The sequence below is a fragment of the Aquila chrysaetos genome, chromosome 6 (genome assembly GCF_900496995.4).
Source record: "Aquila chrysaetos chrysaetos chromosome 6, bAquChr1.4, whole genome shotgun sequence".
Classification (NCBI taxonomy): domain Eukaryota; kingdom Metazoa; phylum Chordata; class Aves; order Accipitriformes; family Accipitridae; genus Aquila; species Aquila chrysaetos.
This window is the reverse complement of record NC_044009.1, coordinates 31,876,486-31,895,749: the sequence shown is the minus strand read 5'-3', so window position 1 is coordinate 31,895,749 and position 19,264 is coordinate 31,876,486. Positions and strand designations below refer to the sequence as shown.

Here is a 19,264-nt window from a genome sequence, read left to right as displayed (position 1 = left end):
GAAAAGTAAACAGCCCAGTACTATCAAATATAGGCTTTGTAAGGAGGATACCATAGGACTAATCAAAGCCTTGTCATCATAAGGGAAGGAACTAGGGAAGAGGGAACCTCCAGCTAACTTACAGAGCTCGTACAAGGAGATGAGGTTGTGAGGATCAGTATAGACTGCTCAGAAACATATGCTAGCTAGTGAGAGCCTGGGCTCTAAATTGCTTTTGGCCTGAGCAGAAACAGACCTCCATAGCATGAAAAATACATATTTTAAAATCATGCTATGATTATTACCATGATATTGAATGTTGTGCATATGATTCCTGAGGAACTAATTCTTCTCGGTTTGTGGGTTTTTTTTAAATGTGGTGACATACACATAGTATGACCTAATTAACTCTAGTCAAAGGAAAGGTTGCTGCCTACGATCTATATTAATCTTCTGCCCTTCCACCTGAGCAGAAATGGCTGAATGGGGGAGGGACAAAAGGATTCTCTATTTTTCCACCAAATTCTGCCAAACATTTTACAAGGCACAGCATACCTGCGGCAAGTCCATGATAAAATTGTAAGCATTGGCCTGTTTGGCTGCTTTGATTATGTCTTCCATGGTAGCCTCATCCCGACCATAGCGAATGTTCTCTGCAATTGTGGTGGCAAACAGAACTGGCTCTTGTTCAACAATACCAATCTGTGAGCGTAGCCACTGGATATTAAGGGAACGAATGTCATGGCCATCCAGGGTAATCTACAGAAGCCAATTAAAACATGGACAAAAGAAAAAAAGTTAGGGACTTTATCCCCTCCAGCTCAGAGACAAAGAAAGACACAATGGAAATGAAGAGCCTGTGATGCTGTATTTCCACGACCAGTGTAAACAACAGCTTTCATACATAAAATAATGCAATGCACTGGCAGTAGTATATGCTAGTTCTTGGGCCTAGGAGTTGTGCTCTTTGATTTCATTTCCCAAAAACTCTTTTTTCTTGGCCTCAGAAAAAAAACTAGGTGGAAAGTAATAATCAAAATTATGATTATATGTTTACAATAGATTGGTTCTTTGTCTTTTACACATTCAAATACACGTCACCATGTATGTGATTTGTGCCAACTAGGAACACATAAATGGAATGAGACTGTTAATAGATGTAATTCATATTCTTAGCCAATCCATTACTAAATGGTAATTGCATATACTAAAGCAATATTATGGGACAATGATTAAATGTTCAATACTGTGTTCTCCAGAATGGAAAATGATTTGTCACTCCTGAATTATTGTATCTATAGGTATAGTTTCTACTCAGATTTAGCACTGAATTTTTATTTTCTCCTAAGTTTTTTTCTTTCTCATAATTATTTTTGATAAGACTGTTCAGCATTCCCCTGAAATGCACAGGAAGGTATTTTGCTTGTTGAAAAAAAAAGAAAATAAAGTTAGGAGTCTTCCTTCCCACCTTGGAGAAGAAAACATGTCATTCTTTCAAGTCCCTAAGGCTAGAGAAACACATTCTAGGCTGGTATACTCACCATGCCATCACTGGGGTCATAGAAACGCTGGATGAGCTGTATTGTTGTACTTTTTCCAGCTCCACTAGCTCCAACAAAAGCTGTTGTCTCCCCTGCTTTAATAACCATATTAAGGTTATCCAAAATCTGGAGAGGAAAAAAAATAATAAACAGAATCTATCCATTCTAATTCTCTCACAGTCATAAAACCAAGTGGGTTTATCGTGTATCTTAAAATAGAGATTCAGAGCAATTTTATGAAATTCAGAAAAATATTATGAAGAAAAAGGAAGAAGAAAGCCAAATATTTTTACATTGTTTGAAGAGTTTATAAATGCAGAGCACTGTTTTCCATGACAAGCAGGCAGATTTTGATCTTTGTTCCTCTTGTTCATAATTAAGAACTAGTCAAGTTAACACCATTGGAGAACTTGGCAATAAATCCCCTTTAAAGAACACTGTACATGTATTATGAATGCTTGTTAAAGCATAAATATTAAGAATGTAACAGTGAAATTATGTAGAAAAATCTGATACTTTATATGCTTGTCTTTAGAAGCAATAGCACTCATTTGCTTGTCCAATAGTATGCTGTTCCAAGGAGAATTTGTCAATTCAAACACAGTAGTAGAGAAATAATGGGGTATACAGCCAATGCTCTTGTACTTTTTCCTAGCATCTTAATGGGTCACATGGCACATCCCCAGGGTAATGAAAGAGTTTTATAAAATATCCTTGCACCATTCAGCTTATTACTTTGTGTCCTATTCTAGCGCACGTTGGTACAAGTGCATAATTGATTGTAAGAGAAGCTGTATGCAGGTGAATTTGTCTAAAATTACTATGAGTTTATGTTCAGCAGCAAGGAATATGTATGGCAATGGATATGCCAGAATGATAAAATAGGCAGAATGGTAAGTAGAAGAACCCTTTAATAGAAGAATTATTTAGTCTACTTTTAAACAGAGGGTCTGGGCTTCTGGAAAACAAACTCTACTGAAAATCTAGAAATTGCTGGCAGAACCAGGATATTTTGATTGTTTTCAGTAGTTGTGTTCACAGGATGGATGATGAATAATTACCTTTACATCTGGTCTGGAGGGATAATGGAATGTTACATTATGAAATTCAATTTCACCTCGTACTTTATCCAGCTTGTAGCCATCTTCTGACATGCAGTCAATGGCGGGTTTCTAGGATAGAATTTATTGTGTTATTTATTTGCTGTTAAACAGCCAACACTGCTGCAGTAGATAAATATTCCCAATACCATACAAAGCCATGGCACTTCTGTTTGAACAGCACTTGGCTGCACAGAGCCAGCAGCAGGCTCTGCCCCAGGGCTAGCACACAAGGGACATGAAATTGAAGGTCAAAGTGCTGGGGGAGTTATCACCAGTGGGTAGTATGGGCAAGATGAATGCACCTTCTCCTCATTTTAGGCTTACTGCAATTACCACAGTCAACCACTCACCTAGTTTTTGCTGGAACAGAATAGCTGACTGAGAGGCATTTTGACTAAGTTAATTTAGCCCGCTCCTCAGGAATAAAATGGCACTACTTAGGTCATATAAACATTCTCCTACAGCACTGAATAACCATTGCTGAAAATCTGCATACTTCACCACTTTGCATTTAAAGCATCCATCCTTGCACACCCAGCCCTAAGAGCTGGAATCCTGATTTGAAGTGATTTGGGTCTCACATACTTTTGGCCAGGCCTTGGGTATTGTGGGCTGCTAGACATGAGCAGAGAACTAAGAGAGTTTTGCGGAATCACAAAGAAATCAAATTTTCTAAGGATAGATTTTTGAAGCATGGAATACAGAGAATGAATCAGAACTATAGCAACACCAATATTTGATAATTGAAACGTGCATGATTTTTTATGTAGCCTAACAGATTGAAGGAAATTTTAATATAAGAAATGCGTATGTCCTAAGATGTTAAGAACAGCTAAAAGACTGGTTCCTCTTCAGAAATATATCTTTCTTAAATTCAGCTACTAAGCTATGGAGAAAAGTTTCACTGATCCTGCAAATTGGAACCTCAGCATAGCTATAAGTTTAGTGCCAGAAAAAAATCTGTATCAGGGCAGAGCTGTGCTTTTACTGTCTAATCACAAATCTACAAATGTGGCAAGCAGATGGATCTAATTTTGCCACCCTTTCTCTAGAGAGATGAAATCTCACTTTAGTTTGCTTTTTTTACCCTAAGGTTATCTGACTCAGCCTTATCTTTAATTCTGTGATTAATTCTTACTGTTGCAACTCTTTGTGCTTTTTAAATTTTTCTCTAAAAAACACTTCCCTTATTCATCTCTTTTTCAGCTTATCTTAGAGCTTTAGTTTATGAAGTGCATTTATAAGGCATAGGTGTTATCGTTATTATAGAACATTGAAGGGTTACTAAAAAGTCCATTAGCATTACCACAGCCCTTCTAGCCCTCTAGCCTTCTTTATATACCCTTATATATGCTCTGTAAAAGAAAAGCAGCATTTTAATGTGTTTACACAGCTTTTAGCACAATAAAGCTTGTCAATGACCAGAGATACTAGGTACTGCTAAGAAATCAGCAGTATTTTGCCAACCACTAAATTTATATAGATATAGAAAGGAATCCTTATCAATAAATGCCAGTGGCTCTCAGACTTTCTCATACAACCTTATCTATCTGTCTAGATAATATTAGCATTTATGACTGCTGCGTGACCAGTGCCTGTGCTCATTTGGTCCCATTTTAACTCGAGGTAGCTCTGGGACAGGTGACAGAGGCCACCTTTGCCACTAATGCCAATAGAGCCACATCTTTTGATGCCATCTGGAGGCTGGGAGCTAGATGCTTGCTGCAAGTTTGGCTGCAAGGTGACTATTACTGCCTGCCTTTACACTTTCCATGGGCCAGCACTAATGAGTAATTGTACATAAGGAGAAATGGGAGTAAGAAGCAGCAGTAGCTGAGGTAAAACTTCATTATACAGAAACAGGCCACTTCTTAAGAAATCTGTTCAACACCCTCTCTGAGCCCATATGCATGCTGCTAGACCTTTTTATTGCACAGTCAATTTTTCTTTAATTGCACTCATTTTTCCTCATTTACACAGTAGATAAACCTACTACTGCTTGAGGCTTATTTAATTATTTTTCCACTACCAAGTGACACAGCATAGAAATGCATTACTTACTTCATCTATTGTCTCAAAAATGTTTGCTGCAGCCCCACGGCCAGTGGCAAAGGCTTCCAGACAGGGAGATGCCTGACCAAGATTTAAAGCTCCTACTAAAACACCAAAGAAAACCTGAAGAAGTAGAAAAAGAAATTAACAAAATATGATGTCACATTTTTATACAGTTTAGAGCTTAGGCAAATCAAACTACAGTGGCTTAATGACTTCTTGTAATCACTCAGCTGAGCTGCAGTGATTCACTATATGAGCATAATTAGCCCACAAGAAAGCAAACAAATCCATCTTAGAAGGGATTTTTCTCTGTCTTTCACAACTTTTCTTCCAGGTTGAAGTAAATCAATTTACCTCATATTTGCCCTGGCCTAAAAACATGTGCACCCAGATATTTAATGAGGTGCCACTAATGTATTTTTAAGCCACCTCAATTTGACTGGGTGCTTGTGCCTTGAAACAAGGGCTGGAACTGAACATCGCTGGCAAGTAGATTATTTTGGAGATGTCTTACCAGTAAGCAGATGAGAGGCTACAACAATTCAAAAACGGAAAGAAGCTTAAAACACCGTATTACATCCTTTGTATATTGCAGTTCCTGTCTCTTCTAATAGTCACAAAACTTACTTCCGGAGCAAGTACCAGCTACAGAGAACATTTTTTCACCATCTCATGGAGAAATGAACTGTAAGGGTTGCTACCAACACTGGATAAGTCACTGAGGTGAGATTATTCTATCAGTGCAGGTGGACAGTTTCTGCAGGTAGCACATACCCAATGTGCTCACTGTTTCAAGTCCTTTTCCAAGAACCAAAGGGAAGAATTACTCACTAGTGACCCTCTTCTGAAAGCCCCAGGATCCCCTTTTGGTCTAAGCCTAGGACAACATGAGAGAAAATGAGCCACGGCATCCACTCTTCCTGGAAGGACCGACAGATGATAAAGGCAGCTGGACAGAGTATCAAATATCAGAGGACACTTCACTCCAAGAATTCAGCCTTGGAGTCTGGCCTTGCAGATCAGAAGCAAGTGACTCTGGAGCACATCAACCAAAACACCAAAAGCATTTGTTCAAAATTTCCTAAGAGCTCCTAATGCTTCATGTCCTGTGAAGGGGGTTTTATCAAGGTTCTTAAGCATAGATGGGAACCATCTATGGCTGAAAATGTTGGCAATTCTGATAAGAGACAGGGGCTTCAAAGTACAGGACACTGGAAGATGGTGAACATCAAAAGATAAAGTCTTATTGACCATATATACCACACACGTGCAAATGCATTAATCGCCAGTTCTTACAACGAGGAGTGATCAGCATTGTATGGTAAGTATAGCTCATTCTTCTCTGTGCTAATATACCAGGGTGTGCTTGACAGAATGAACATTTTTTTTCCTAGAATTTATTCTGCTTTATTCCTCCTTAGTTTTTCAGTTACAGAGGTGGTTTGGCAGAGCAGATTATAAATGTTTGGATAATGTCTTTGGTGTAGGCTTTTGGTCCATTTTTTGCTTTGTTGTGGCTGATAGTTTGAACATTCACCCTGAGCGTTAGGAGAACTGGTATGTAATCCTTTGTTGTACTTTGGCAATACCTGAGAATTCTGCTAAGAAGCAATCAAGCATTCAGCTAGCCTTTTGAATACAACACAAACAGTAGTCATGATAAATGGGCAAAGTGTATAAGGAAACACTACTGTTGAGAAAGAAATAAAAATACACAGGACTCAGTTCTCCCTTGCACCAGTGATGTTTACTGATAATAACCCCATGGCTAAAGAGGAAGAATCTACTGTACACATACTGTGCACTGCAAACATCTACACTGTGATGTATAGATCATGCCATAAGTTTATACTCAGCTTTACTGCAAACTAATTTTCTTGTGTGAACAATTCCCAAAACAAGTAGGTTATATGCATGTCAGAATCCATCATGAACATGAGGGAGCAGGTTCTGTACGTCTGATAGAAGGAGGAGGGAAGGCAATGCTTAGTGTATCTCAGTGCAGTATGGCTGGTGCACAACAGTTTTCAGAGACCAGGAAAAGCATATTTAAATGTTCTGTATCTACAAATCCTCCCCTCCTCCCCGCTGCCAGAGTAGGAGTGTATGGTAGAAAACATGAAATACAAGAAAGACGACTGGAAACTGAGAGAGGAAGGGGAGCATAAGGGACAGTCTCTCCATTGAGAGCTACAATTTTTCAGCTACAGGGTAGCTCCTCACTGTTTGCCATTTGTCATTTGGAAGCCCGTAACTATAGTTATCATGTGCAAGCAAGGAAATTGCTCACTTCTGGTTTTTTCACAGCACTACCTTGTATCAACTACCAGTGTCAAGAACAGTTGCAAATGATTTCCTGTGAGGGACATCCTCCTTGAACAGAATAACTCAATTTTACAATGTTCTCAGAGTAATTTACCAAGCTCCATTTAGCAGGAAGTTTTGCACTGCATGCTGCTGGTGGCTGGGAGCTCTCATGGTGTGCAACAGGCAGAGAAGGAGCAGAAATAGATGTCTCATCAGAAGACCCAGGACTTATCAAGGTTCAGGAAAAATTTAGTCTGGGTCTGGACTGGAGCCTGCCATTTGGGCAGTCCTGGCTTAAAGCAAATAAACAACATATCTGTAGATGTTGGTTTTATTGCATGTAGGTCATCAGTGTCTAAAGCATCTACTGTGCAGAAGTGGATGCATGAGTGCCGTGCAGGCTAGTATGGTTTTTTGTATACACTGCAGGAGTCACAGCCATGTGTGTCTTTCTTTATCAGCCTATATGTCTACATGTTCTTTGTCATCTATAGAGCTGGGTGGGCAAACAGCAACAGAAAATGTCGATTCTAAGGAACAGAAACTGTTCATGAGAGAGAGGTTAGGTTTGATAAAACTTTCTTTGGTTAGGTTTCTCTTTACCACAGTGGGGTTTTTCATCACAAAGTAAGTTCTTCAGAGAAGCCAATATCCCAGAAGCCACATGCTGACCCACAAAATGGGAAAGCTAGTTTCAGGCCTCTGTCAACTGCGTAGCAGGCTTTCACACGAAAGCATTATTCTGACTGCAGTAAGCAGCATTTCAAATCTTTAAAATAAACATGGATTTTTTTTTTTCTTTTAATCTTATCCAATTGTGTCACATACTTTCATACATACACTGAGTAATGATCTTTAAAAGACACATACAGTGTTTGTTACCACTGAGCCACTGGATACCAGAACACTACAAATATGTGTTCCAGAATTAATGTTTTAAGAAACAGTCCAGAAAAGTTGCATCAAGATAAAATGGGTACCTGCAGAAGAGTGCCAGGTGAATACTCTTCTTCTTCAAGGACAAGTTTAGAGCCATACCAAAATGCTAATGCATAACACAGGAAAATTATAAGCCACATGTAACCAGTGAATAATCCCATTATTATTCCCTTTCGAATTCCCCAGTGCTGAGCAAACACCAGATTCTTATCATATCTGTAGAAAGAGAGAAAAATAAAAGGGGATTAAATGAACTTTATGGAAAATTCATAATAAGCAAAGACCAAAAAAATGAGGTGTCCAGCTGTGCTACAGTTAACAGCGGGTCCACATAAAGTTGATACCTCTCACTCTGAAGTGAGAGACCACTGCTGAAACCAGCAATGCTCCCAGATCATGAAGTCCTTGTGTGTTCTAGTGTAATAAGCACAAGAAAAGCCACACTCACTGCAGATACTTCACCACGGGGTTTGGGGTTTTAGCAGAGTGACACAGGATTTGAGAATTTGGCCAATGCTTCAGGGCATGTCCTACAGCCATGTTATGTTTTAAACACATTTAAGAGAAATTTGTAGCTTAACATTATCAAATCATTATGTCTTGCTGGAACTAGTTCTCTTACTTAGCTTGAAAGTACCCAAAGTTTTCAGATGTGCTGCAAAAGTGATATATCAGACAATGTTTAGGGGAAAAATTGACAGTATGTTCCTACAAGTGGGAATGACTTGAAGATAGTATTACTGATGTTTTATTTGACTGATTGACTGAATTATGAAACTGGTTTTGCATATGTAATGTTATTTGAAACTTAAATTTCTGTAACATACATGCATATAATTCTCAAAGCTAACAGATGGTCATTGTTGTAGAATTTAGAGGCTAACTGCTATGACCGAAGTGCATTACAGCATTACATTGCTAACGGAAAAAGAAATCAAAGACCTTACAGTTTGCGCAAACAAACCTTTCAACTTCTTTCTTCTCCCCACCAAAAGCAGCCACTGTTCTGATGGATGACAGCACTTCATCAGCCACAGCTCCAGCTTTTGCATAAGCCTTTAATTCTCGGCCTGTTAATTTTGCCACAGCCTACAAAAGCATAACAAGTGGTGGTTACACCTGAACTGTAGGTGCAGACAAGGACAGCGGTAAGCAGTGCTGGCTGTCACACTGCACTGTCTGCTCTGCATGAGGTCACCTCCTCTGCTCCAAGCAGGCTTTTATTAGGCATGCTGCACACTTGAAGACTTCTGTCTTCTAGTATTAGGGCATATACCTCTGTAGCATATGTTTTGCAGAACAGTTATCCCCTTGGCCAACCCAGGTAGCTAGAAAGAGCAGCTGACACCACCTGCTTTCCCTCCCTCCCTCTCTCTCTGCTGCTAACTGGGCTTAAGCAGACTGCACACTGAGGGTTTGTGCATGGTGGGAGGAAGGGGGAGCTTAAGGGGCAAGAGCAGCCCTTTAGACACTGTGGCAGAGCCCAGCTTCAGGAAGAACAGGTAATGGTACTGATGGCGGAGAATGGAAAGAGATGATGCCCACGACTGTGCTTTGCTTCTTGGGCCGACAGCAAACAGGTCCATACACAGCAGCCCAGAGCACAGTGGATGCCAAAAGCTTACTTAGGCTCAAAAAAATGCTCAAATTAATGGAAGGAAATGTAGTCATGTACAATTCGACATAAAGATACCACATTGGCTTGGGAATGACATATCAATAGAAATTTTAAAGTGTCCCTATTTGCTTTCTCTCTTCAAATACCCTACCCCAAGCATCTATTAGCCACTTTTGGAGACAGGAAAACAGGCTAGATTGACCCTGGGTCTGTTTTCTTTATGGTAAAGGACAAAGACTTGGGCTGGAAAGGCTTGTAAGGAGGAAACACTTAACAGTGGGTATGTGAAAGGAAAGCAATGGGGACAGAGAAATAAGAATGGAAAGGGGGAAAATTACAAACACAAAGGGGAATGACCTCAGAAAGAAATTGCAAATGAAGGAAAGAGGCATTTTGAAGTTTATTTCATTCCCTGCCAGGATTCTGCTCTCCCACTTCACACTGAGTCATTACTCATGTCATCTACTTGCAGCCAGCATAAGGTGCTAAAGGAGTGCTGGAAGATGAGAAATTAGTCAGAGTTACATTAGAGGTTTGATAGCAAAACGATAGCAAACTGTTCCTGACGTAGAAGTGAGATAGCCAAAGGCTTGAACCCAACCAAAGAGCAGAGTGTGACAAAGTGCAGAGGAGGAGCAGGACCTGCCCAGCCCTGCTGGGTGTGGGAGAGGAGGTGAGAGGGCAGAGGATCCTGCAGTTTCCCTCTTCACTGTTCTTCCTCTGCACAGTGACAGGGAGTTTGCAGGGAGCAAACGGAAGAGCAGAACGGGAACAACTGGGAGAGGACACAGCAGCTGCCAGGAACAGGGACAGCTTGAGGTAAGTTTGAGCAGTTGGTTTCAACTATTTTACAGCTCTGAAACTTGATCATCTCTAAAAGTCCCTAATCGACAGAGAGAAATCAAGCCTCGTGTCTAGTAACCATCTAAACCAGGTGTGTAGTAATAAATAGGGAGAAGGTGTAGGCCAGGTTCTGATCTTAGCAACCATAATATCCATCCACAAGACCCAATAGAACGTATGCTTACACTCCCATCTTAGAAGCAGGATGTATTATTCTGGGAATCAGAATAAGCAAAGCAGGAGCAAAGCCCACCTCCCCCTCCCCCACCCCTGGGGCTCCTATGACCATAATCTGCCTCTTTTGACTTTAAAGGGATGTAATAGCCTTCTCTTCCACCAATTCTCCCAGCTCTATGGCATGACTTTCCCTGCTTATCATACCTCTACATGAACCTCTCACAATTCACTTACCAAGCCATAGACAGCTGCTCCGACCCCAAGCAGAGGACTTACTGCAATGATAACCAAGGTCAATTTCCAGCCACTGACAAATCCCAGTAGGAATCCACACACAAAGGTGGTTAAGCGCTGGATAAAGATTGCTACTTGGTCAGCAATAGCCTCATTAATTTTGTTAACATCACTGGAAAACAAAAAACCAACAGAAGATTGGAGAGCATATCTTTCATTTGTGTTGCAGGTCTTGGCCACATTTGGGTTAGCTGCTTTCCCTTGAGAGAGCCCTTCCTCACCCCTATTCTTTCCACCATCAGCCCTTCCAAAGACCCTGGGCTACAGTGAGGGAAAGTGCCTTTGCAACGGCAGAAGGCTTCTATGCATGAATACTGCAGAGAAGATACTGTCTTTTCCCAGGAAAAGTCATCCTGCCAGCAGACTCATTCACTAGCTGGTTCTTACTACTGTGCCCCAGCTGAGTCAAAGGAGTAGGCAGAGACATCCCAGCTGGAGGCAGCTATCTGATAGTGGAATAACAGTATAGCTGACATGGCAATCCGCCCATCATGGGGCACTGCGAATGTACCACACTGCCTTGCTGAGGGGGCAGGAAAAGGGAGGAGGGTGTAATTCTCTTCTAGTTCCACCTTCCACCACTTCCCAGTTCCTCTCTCCACCCTATCAGGTAGTTTGTTCTCTAAATGAGAGGGAGAGTGGGAAAACCGAGGGGGGCTACTTTGTCACTGGAGGCAGTGGGAAAACATGACAGCTCTATCACATGGGGGACAGTGGTGCAGCAGTTACCATCGTTTAACCCCTAGGCAGCTGCAGAGTTCATTTGTTCTCTCTTACGCGTTACCAACACAGAAAAAATGTCTTAAAGCAAAACAGTCATTATACTTCTGCCGCACTTGGCTACTACCTCACCCCTGAGATTAGAAGAACTGGGAACTCCTGGAATAAATAGGAGCAAGTGGTGTTGAGGTTTAAAGTGCAAAGTTGTTAGCTCATAGATATATCAAGTGAAATTACAGTCCGCTACTGAAAAATTTAACAGTGTTGAGTTGAAGAACATGTTTATATTTCTTCCAGAGAATGTTTTTTTTTGCAGTCAGGAAGCTTTTTGTAGGCACGTTGTTCAAAAAACCAGGGAACTAAGTGTTATTTATTACACAAATACATGCTCAGTTTCTATTTTTTGCCAGAGAAATTCTTCACAGCAACTTACACTTGACATTTATTCTTTGTAAAAAGAACATCACAGAAAGTCATAGATACCGCCAGGCAGTGAGTAAAGGCAAATAAAATCCCCTTCAACTACAGAAAAATCTTCTGCAAATGTGACTACTATTATGCAGGCACGACTGAGAACAGGGAGCCATCTAGAGTCGGCATATTCACCCCGCAGCTACCTTCAGCCTGTAAACAGGAACCACTAAGAAGAGGAGCAAGCCTTAAACGCCGCTGTTCTCAGGGCTAAATGTTTACCCAGGATAAGAAGGTTTCTTGATCTACCTTGGGTCCCTTTCTAAAGGTAGGTGCTTGTACCTTCTTTAGCAGAAGATTAAGCAAGGCTCACTCTTTTCTTTTAAAAGCCAACAAAAGCAAAGCATGCCCCTAACATAATTTTCCTTTCTGGGAAGTGAGAGAGGGTTCAAACCCACATCTCCAGTCTCAGGGGAGTGTGCACTGGCAGCCAAATTATAGGTCACTCTGAAAAGACTGGGCACGGGAGGAGAAGGGAAGGATAAGACAAGCTGGCAAAAAAACCCACCCCGAAACCCAACAAAAAAAAAAAAAACCACAGAAAAGGCACAAAAGGGAAATAATTGTGGCTTAACAGTTATGGCACTCAGATTGAAGAGGGGGGAGATAATCAGCCTAGTCTCTGGTCCCAGGAACATAGCTGTATTTTATATTAGAAGGTGTTTGTCAAATGCCTAGTTATTGGCACTCTGTTGTGTTTGGAAGGAAGTGCAAAATCTTCCCTGTAGCATATGTTTTTTCAAGATTACTTACTCAGAAATTCGGGTGTTCAGTTCTCCTACAGATGTGCAGTCAAACCAGCCTATATCCATTCGCATTACTTTCCTGAAATAAGCTTTCCTGATTTTCTGTATCTGACGAGCTGCAGCCATAACCCAAAGGCAGATCTGGGGAGAGCATAATGTGGCTGATAAATTGCAGTAAAAAGTCTTTCTACTCCCAACAAATGGGAAAAAGCACTTTGGCTAAAATATGAAAGAGCAATTTAGCTATTGATAAAATTACTATTCAGGTAAAATACACTCTAGCTACACAGACATGATAGTTGTTTTATGCCTTTGATCTTTAAATAATCCAACAATTTTATAAAGCCTCTGGATCAAGCATTTGTCTCAGTTCTGATAGGCTGAGAGGAGATGCAAGTTAAATTACTTGTGCTGTTACATGAATGTCATATGGACAAAAAATTTCCCATCTCCAGCTATAAGTAATATAGGGATGGCAGCCATCCTACCTCATGACCCTTTAGCAGATTATGAGGGAATTGTCCAAGCTTGTGGCTCATCTCAGTCATAAGGATTGAACCATTACTACAGAATATGTAGGGTGTGATTCTTCTCCAATACTAGTTTTACACTAGTATTACTCTGTAATATCTCTATAATAGAAACACAGGGCTCAACGCAGTTGAGATGCCTACTGGGAATCTGTATGCCCTTCAGCTGTTGTTTTTGGAGGGCATGTGGATTCCACAGTAACGACACTTGAGCAAGTATTCCTTGTGGTCTGAAAGGAGCAGCATGCATTCATCTCACTGGGTAAAACTATACATGCACGAATCCAAGGAGGTCTCAGATTGCCAGAGTTAACCTATTTCAGCCAATAGAATGAGAACTGAAAGCATCTGCTCAAATGGGCAGCTAAGTAAGCAGTTAAAAGGAACATAATTATTATAAACGTAATTATTTAGCGATTTAAACTTTAAAATCAAAATAGGAAACAAAATACTGACTTGGAGGTATCCTAACACAAGTATGGCACAACCAATTCCTGCATAGTAACCTGCAAACTTGGTCATTTCTTGTTCAATGTCCAGCAGCCTGAAAAAAAGAAAAAAAGAAGGGAAAAAAAAAAAAAAGAGATAGCAATGCTGTTTTAAGTTTCTCACAGATTTCTAATCTGGTGTTTCTTCAAGTTAGAGTCATGTCATCTGGCAAGTCAGCTTGTTTTGCTAACACAGGCATTGTTTCCCAATACTGAGACTATCAATAGCAGTGGCTGTTTTGCTTACTCTGCCTGTTGTACAGGGGTAGGGTGCTGGCAGGTACCAGCAAATGCTCTGTGGCCCTGGAGCAGCCCTGGAGTCTCTGAGAAACCCCGCCAGACTGCAGCTCCGAAACAGCACAGGTGAGAGGGTGTTTCAGGGAAGAGCTGCGCAGCAAGTTTTCATTGGATGTTGAACACGTGTGCTTTGTGCCATTAGACCAACTAATAACACTCAGATTTAAACTGTTTTACAGGGAGAAATGAGGGCTGCTAAAGTCAATTCAAGTATTACTTTGTACCATAAGCTTGCTAATCTGAAACAATCATTTCTTTTAGCTCAAGTACGAGTATTAAATTACTCTTAATATCAGTGAAGGGCATTGAGTTGCTGCTATTGCATTTACATTACTTTGAAATAGGCATTTCAGGTCGTTATTGGTTATGCTTTTAGACAACTGTTTTTTAAAACGTCCCGCAGACAACAAATTTTATTCCATTTACCCAGAATTTGGTACACTGAAATTTTGAGCCAAAACAGAACACTATGCACCTGACCTGATCTCTTGCAAAAAACATGCAAGCAACTCAGGTGCCTGACACAGATATCCAGTACCATTTTTTATGCTTTAATTAAGATCATGGAGCAGATCCTCCTGGAAACTATGCTAGGGCACACAGAAAATAAGGAGGTGATTGGTGACAGACAACATGGCTTACTCAGGGCAAATCGTGCGTGACAAATTTGGTGGCCTTCTACAACGGGGTTACAGCATTGGTGGATAAGGGAAGAGTAACGGATGTCGTGTACCTGGACTTGTGCAAAGCATTTGACACTGTCCCGCACAACATCCTTGTCTCTCAATTGGAGAGACATGGATTTGACAGATGGACCACTCAGTGGATAAGGAATTGGCTGGATGCTTGCACTCAAATAGTTGCGGTCAATGGCTTGATGTTCAAGTGGAGACCAGCAATGACTGGCATTCCTCAGGGCTCGTTATTGGGACCGGTGCTGTTTAACATCTTTTTTGGTGACATGGACAGTGGGATCAAGTGCACCCTCAGCAAGTTTGCCAATGACACCAAGCTCTGTGGTGCGGTTGACAAGCTGGAGGGAAGAGATGCCATCCAGAAGGACCTTGACAGGCTTGAGAGGTGGGCCTGCGCAAACCTCATGAAGTTCAACAAGGCCAAGTGCAAGGTCCTGCACATGGGTCGGGGCAATCCCGAGCACAAATACAGGCTGGGCGATGAGTGGATTGAGAGCTCAACATGACCCAGCAATGTGCGCTTGCCGCCCAGAAAGCCACTTGCATCCTGGGCTGTGTCAAAAGAAGCGTGACCAGCAGGTAGAGGAAGGCGATTCTCCCCCTCTACTCCACTCTCGTGAGGCCCCCACCTGGAGTGTTGCATTGACCTCTGGGGGCCCCAACATAAGAAGGACATGGACCTGTTGGAGCGAGTCCAGAGGAGGGCCACAAAGATGATCAGAGGGCTGGAGCTATGAAGCCTATGAAGACAGGCTGAGAGAAATGGGGTTGTTCAGCCTGGAGAAGAGAAGGCTCTGGGGACATCCTATAGCAGCCTTCCAGTACCTAAAGGAGGCCTACAGGAAAGCTGGAGAGGGACTTTTTACAAGGGCGTGTAGTGATAGGACAAGGGGTAATGGCTTTAAACTGAAAGAGGGTAGATTTAGATTAGATGTAAGGAAGCAGTTCTTCACTGTGAGGGTGGTGAGGCACTGGAACAGGTTGCCCAAAGATGTTGTGGATGCCCCATCCCTGGAAGTGTTCAAGGCCGGGTTGGGTGGGGCTTTGAGCAGCCTGGTCTAGTGGAAGGTGTCCCTGCCCATGGCAAGGGGGTTGGAACTAGATGATCTTTAAGGTCCCTTCCAAGCCAAACTATTCTGTGATTCTATGAATGTATCCTGCCTGGTGCGTAGTTGCTCCTTCACAGTAAAAGAGGCCTGTAGCAAATCCTGTATTCTATCTGCCAGCCCCATCTCGGAGGGCTGGCGTGGACAGCCTGGAGCAAATAATTTGGCCCCAGTCACCTACATGTAGGAATGTGAATCAGTTCCCATGTGCTTTGAATTTCTGAGACCTTTAGACAAGTAACTTTTAATTCTAATTAAATATCTAATTAAATGCCACTCAGAGATTAGAAAACTCTTGGAATGATGCACTGAAAAACGAGCCTTAGGAAAGATTACAGGTTCAAATTTGGCTTGACATATCTGTATCTGAATGAATCATCTAGACTCCATTTATTAATGGAAAGCAACAGGCACTCTTACAGGACAGTTCATCTGACCTGCCTTAGACATCTCCCATAAGCTAAGATGTGTTGCATCCTAGAAGCGTTCATTTCTCTTCAATGACTAAAGTTTAGGTAACTTGCTCAGAAGTCAGCAGGCACCTGTAGGTACCTAAGTCCTAACCAGAATGACCAGAAGTCATTATTACCTACAGTGTCATCAGAGGGAAGATTAATGACCTCAGATGGGTAGCAGATACATCTGTTATCAGAAAAATCATCACCAATGAATATCCTTGCTGGCATCTATAGCTGAAAGACCAAGACCCAAGCTGACCTCCTCTCCCTCCAGGTAGTATCTCCAGCTCAGAAACAGGACTCTGTAACAAGAACCATGCCCCTTTTCTGCCTTATGGATAGAAAATGTAAGGTTTAAAGGCTGAACTGGACCTTCACTAGCAATACATTCTCTGACAAGCCATAATAACAAAGGAAAAGAAACAAATGCATCTACTACTTACCCACATATTATTGTGGCGTTCTTTTCGTTCTGATGAATAGTACCATTAATCCACACTATGGTGTTATTTACACATGTCTTGCCTGGGTCTTTAAGCTCTTGCATTTCAATGTCATATTCAATAAATGTGTCTGCCATTGCACCAAACACAAGCAACACAGCTGGCTGGGCTGCTCCATGAACAATAGCACAGAAACTACCAGCAGCCATCATTAAAATTTCCATAGATGAAGAAAATCGAAACTAAAGAGACAGGAAAAAAATATGGTCTCTGCTGAGAGGCAGTCTTCATGCTGGTTGTATACTGATAAATCATTAATCAGGTGGATCAGATACAAAATCATTCTCTTTAAATTTCAGAATTATCTTCAATACAGAAAGAAGACAAATCTCTCTCTGCAACCTAATCTAATTGCACCCATTATTACAGCCTCATAAATTATTATGAGCTCCCTTTTAGTTGACAGCAGAATCTGACCATGTGAATGAATGTATTATCATATAACATTAATAGCTCAATATCATTCCACATTATCATCATTCCAGAAACTAGCTAAAAGATTAAGAATAGTAATTATAATTCATATATATATAGTCTGCTTTGCAGATTTCCTGTGGGGATGGAGGGAGTGGGAAGGGAGGAAAAAGCCCTAGGACATTATGCAGAGCCTCTGAATAGTTAGCCAATTTCTCAAAAGTCTGGGGTGCTGTGGTAGAAAGCCAACTAAAGGTCTCAGAGCAAGTTCTCATAGTTAATACTCTAAAACATGTTGGCTGAGCCAGGCAATTGTGCATTTGCTCTTAATCTGGGAGAAATGTGTAGAAATACGACAGTATGCAGTAAATAAAGGATTGAGCTAAGTCCTATTACCTTACATTTGCATGGACCAAGAGAATGCACACATGCAGCTGGTGACTCAGCTAAGATACAGCGACTTAAATTACCTTTGTCGTGATTGTGTAAATTCTGATTCTCAGGTTGAAGTCATGTGTAAATATATAGATCAAACTGTCCATATAGAATATCAGTATCAAATGCTATATATTTTGAAATAGAGTGTAAAGAGGAATCATAGCCTGCTGAAGAACCTGTCCAGGTTCTGCAGGTGCTATAATGTGTCTAAGAGAAGAAAGGGTGGGATTTTGGAGCACATATGGAAAAGGGACATTAGGGCAGAGACAAGATAAAAGGAAAAACAAATCGGTTAACATAAAAGAAATAAATAAAACATCTTTCTACAAAAAAAGTAAGAAGAAAACTGTAGCCCTACCACTGTTTTGCAAACCTTGTTCATAAGAAGTCTAGGAATTTCCTTGATTAAAACAAACAAACAAAAAAACCCCACAGAATATGCACAGATATGTGATACCTAATCTCTCAGCACATCTGATGCAAATATGCTGTGTTTACCAACTGCACTTTAGGAGTTAAACATCCGTGCAAAACAGAGTACAGAATGCAAACCCCTCTGCTTGACAGACATAGACCTCTGTGTGGACAGACTGTTCTCTCCACCCAACTAAGAGTTGAGATACTTAGCCAGGTAGAGTACAAGCCACGTGGATGTAACTGCAGTAGCCCAGTACTACAGTCAGGACCATATTGGTTTGGACACATTACAGGCTAATTGCCTAGACTACATGCAAAACAGAAGTAATGAAACCTCTTAGCTGCATGCTGCTAGGTTGAAGCTCTCTCTACTACATTAATTTTAGAATGTAGATGCACCCTATGGGATTCCAAGACCCATCAAAAGCTAGACATACCATACAGTATTGTGCACTCCCAAGTTTCTATAGTTACCAAATCTTCTAATATCCATGGAGCAATTACAAGGGAGCTAAATTATCTGCCAAATATCACACAGAAAATTTTTGGCAGAAATAAGAATGAACCAAGGTCACCTAGATCCTGCTGTGCATCTTAACTCTTTTCCCCATATCTACCTGTAGGTTCAATATAATGTGTTTAATAGTCAATTATGACAAAAAATACGATAATCAATACCAAGCTGACAAAATGACAAAGGGTTCTATTAAATTCCCATTGACTTTAATGGCAGGATTTCATGCCAAATGGTTTAATCCTTAAAAGTTTGGCTTAGTCACAGCTATTCCCCAAAACAACCGTCACTTATTCTGCAGCACAATGCACATAAAATATTTATAGCCATTGCTTTCATTACCAGCTGAAAGAAGCCAACACGAATACTGTTTTCTTTCTTTTCTGATGACCTTCAAGAACAGAAAACATAAAGTTATAAATTTGTATTTTAGTACATATTTTGTTCTATATGCAAAGATAGTACACAGAATTGAACTTAACTCACTTTTCACTTTTCTTCTCTAGAAAAGGTTCTTCATATGTATAGAAATTCCTAGCAAAAAGGATAAGATTTTACATTAATTCTTTTATTCTCTTGGTTACTTCTCTGAAATTACATTTTATTTGAGA

General features: G+C 40.8%; 2 protein-coding genes across 6 annotated transcripts in view; one reads left to right on the top strand and one right to left on the bottom strand.

Moving 5' to 3' along the window:
• ABCB11 (ATP binding cassette subfamily B member 11) overlaps positions 1-19,264 on the bottom strand; it is a 54,349-nt gene that overhangs the window by 23,021 nt on the left and 12,064 nt on the right. For all 3 annotated transcript variants that reach the window (XM_041124639.1, XM_030018651.2, XM_030018652.2), the window contains exons 4-15: positions 19,140-19,187; positions 18,996-19,044; positions 16,811-17,052; positions 13,780-13,867; positions 12,801-12,934; positions 10,797-10,968; positions 8,889-9,013; positions 7,966-8,140; positions 4,685-4,798; positions 2,582-2,692; positions 1,521-1,646; positions 535-738 (exon numbers count right to left, since the gene is read on the bottom strand). In XM_041124639.1, coding sequence (XP_040980573.1) covers positions 535-738; positions 1,521-1,646; positions 2,582-2,692; positions 4,685-4,798; positions 7,966-8,140; positions 8,889-9,013; positions 10,797-10,968; positions 12,801-12,934; positions 13,780-13,867; positions 16,811-17,052; positions 18,996-19,044; positions 19,140-19,187 — 1,588 coding nt within the window. The remainder of the gene's footprint in view (positions 1-534; positions 739-1,520; positions 1,647-2,581; positions 2,693-4,684; positions 4,799-7,965; positions 8,141-8,888; positions 9,014-10,796; positions 10,969-12,800; positions 12,935-13,779; positions 13,868-16,810; positions 17,053-18,995; positions 19,045-19,139; positions 19,188-19,264) is intronic.
• Positions 10,027-19,264, top strand: part of LOC115343118 (dehydrogenase/reductase SDR family member 9-like) — a 33,966-nt gene continuing 24,728 nt past the window's right edge. The window contains exons 1-2 of one of the 3 annotated variants that reach the window (XM_030018659.2): positions 10,028-10,361; positions 12,140-12,315. The gene's annotated coding sequence lies outside the window, so the exon portion shown is untranslated. Of the gene's footprint in view, positions 10,362-12,139; positions 12,316-19,264 lie in introns of all 3 variants that reach the window. The other 2 variants (XM_041124641.1, XM_030018660.2) reach the window with 2 other exon arrangements.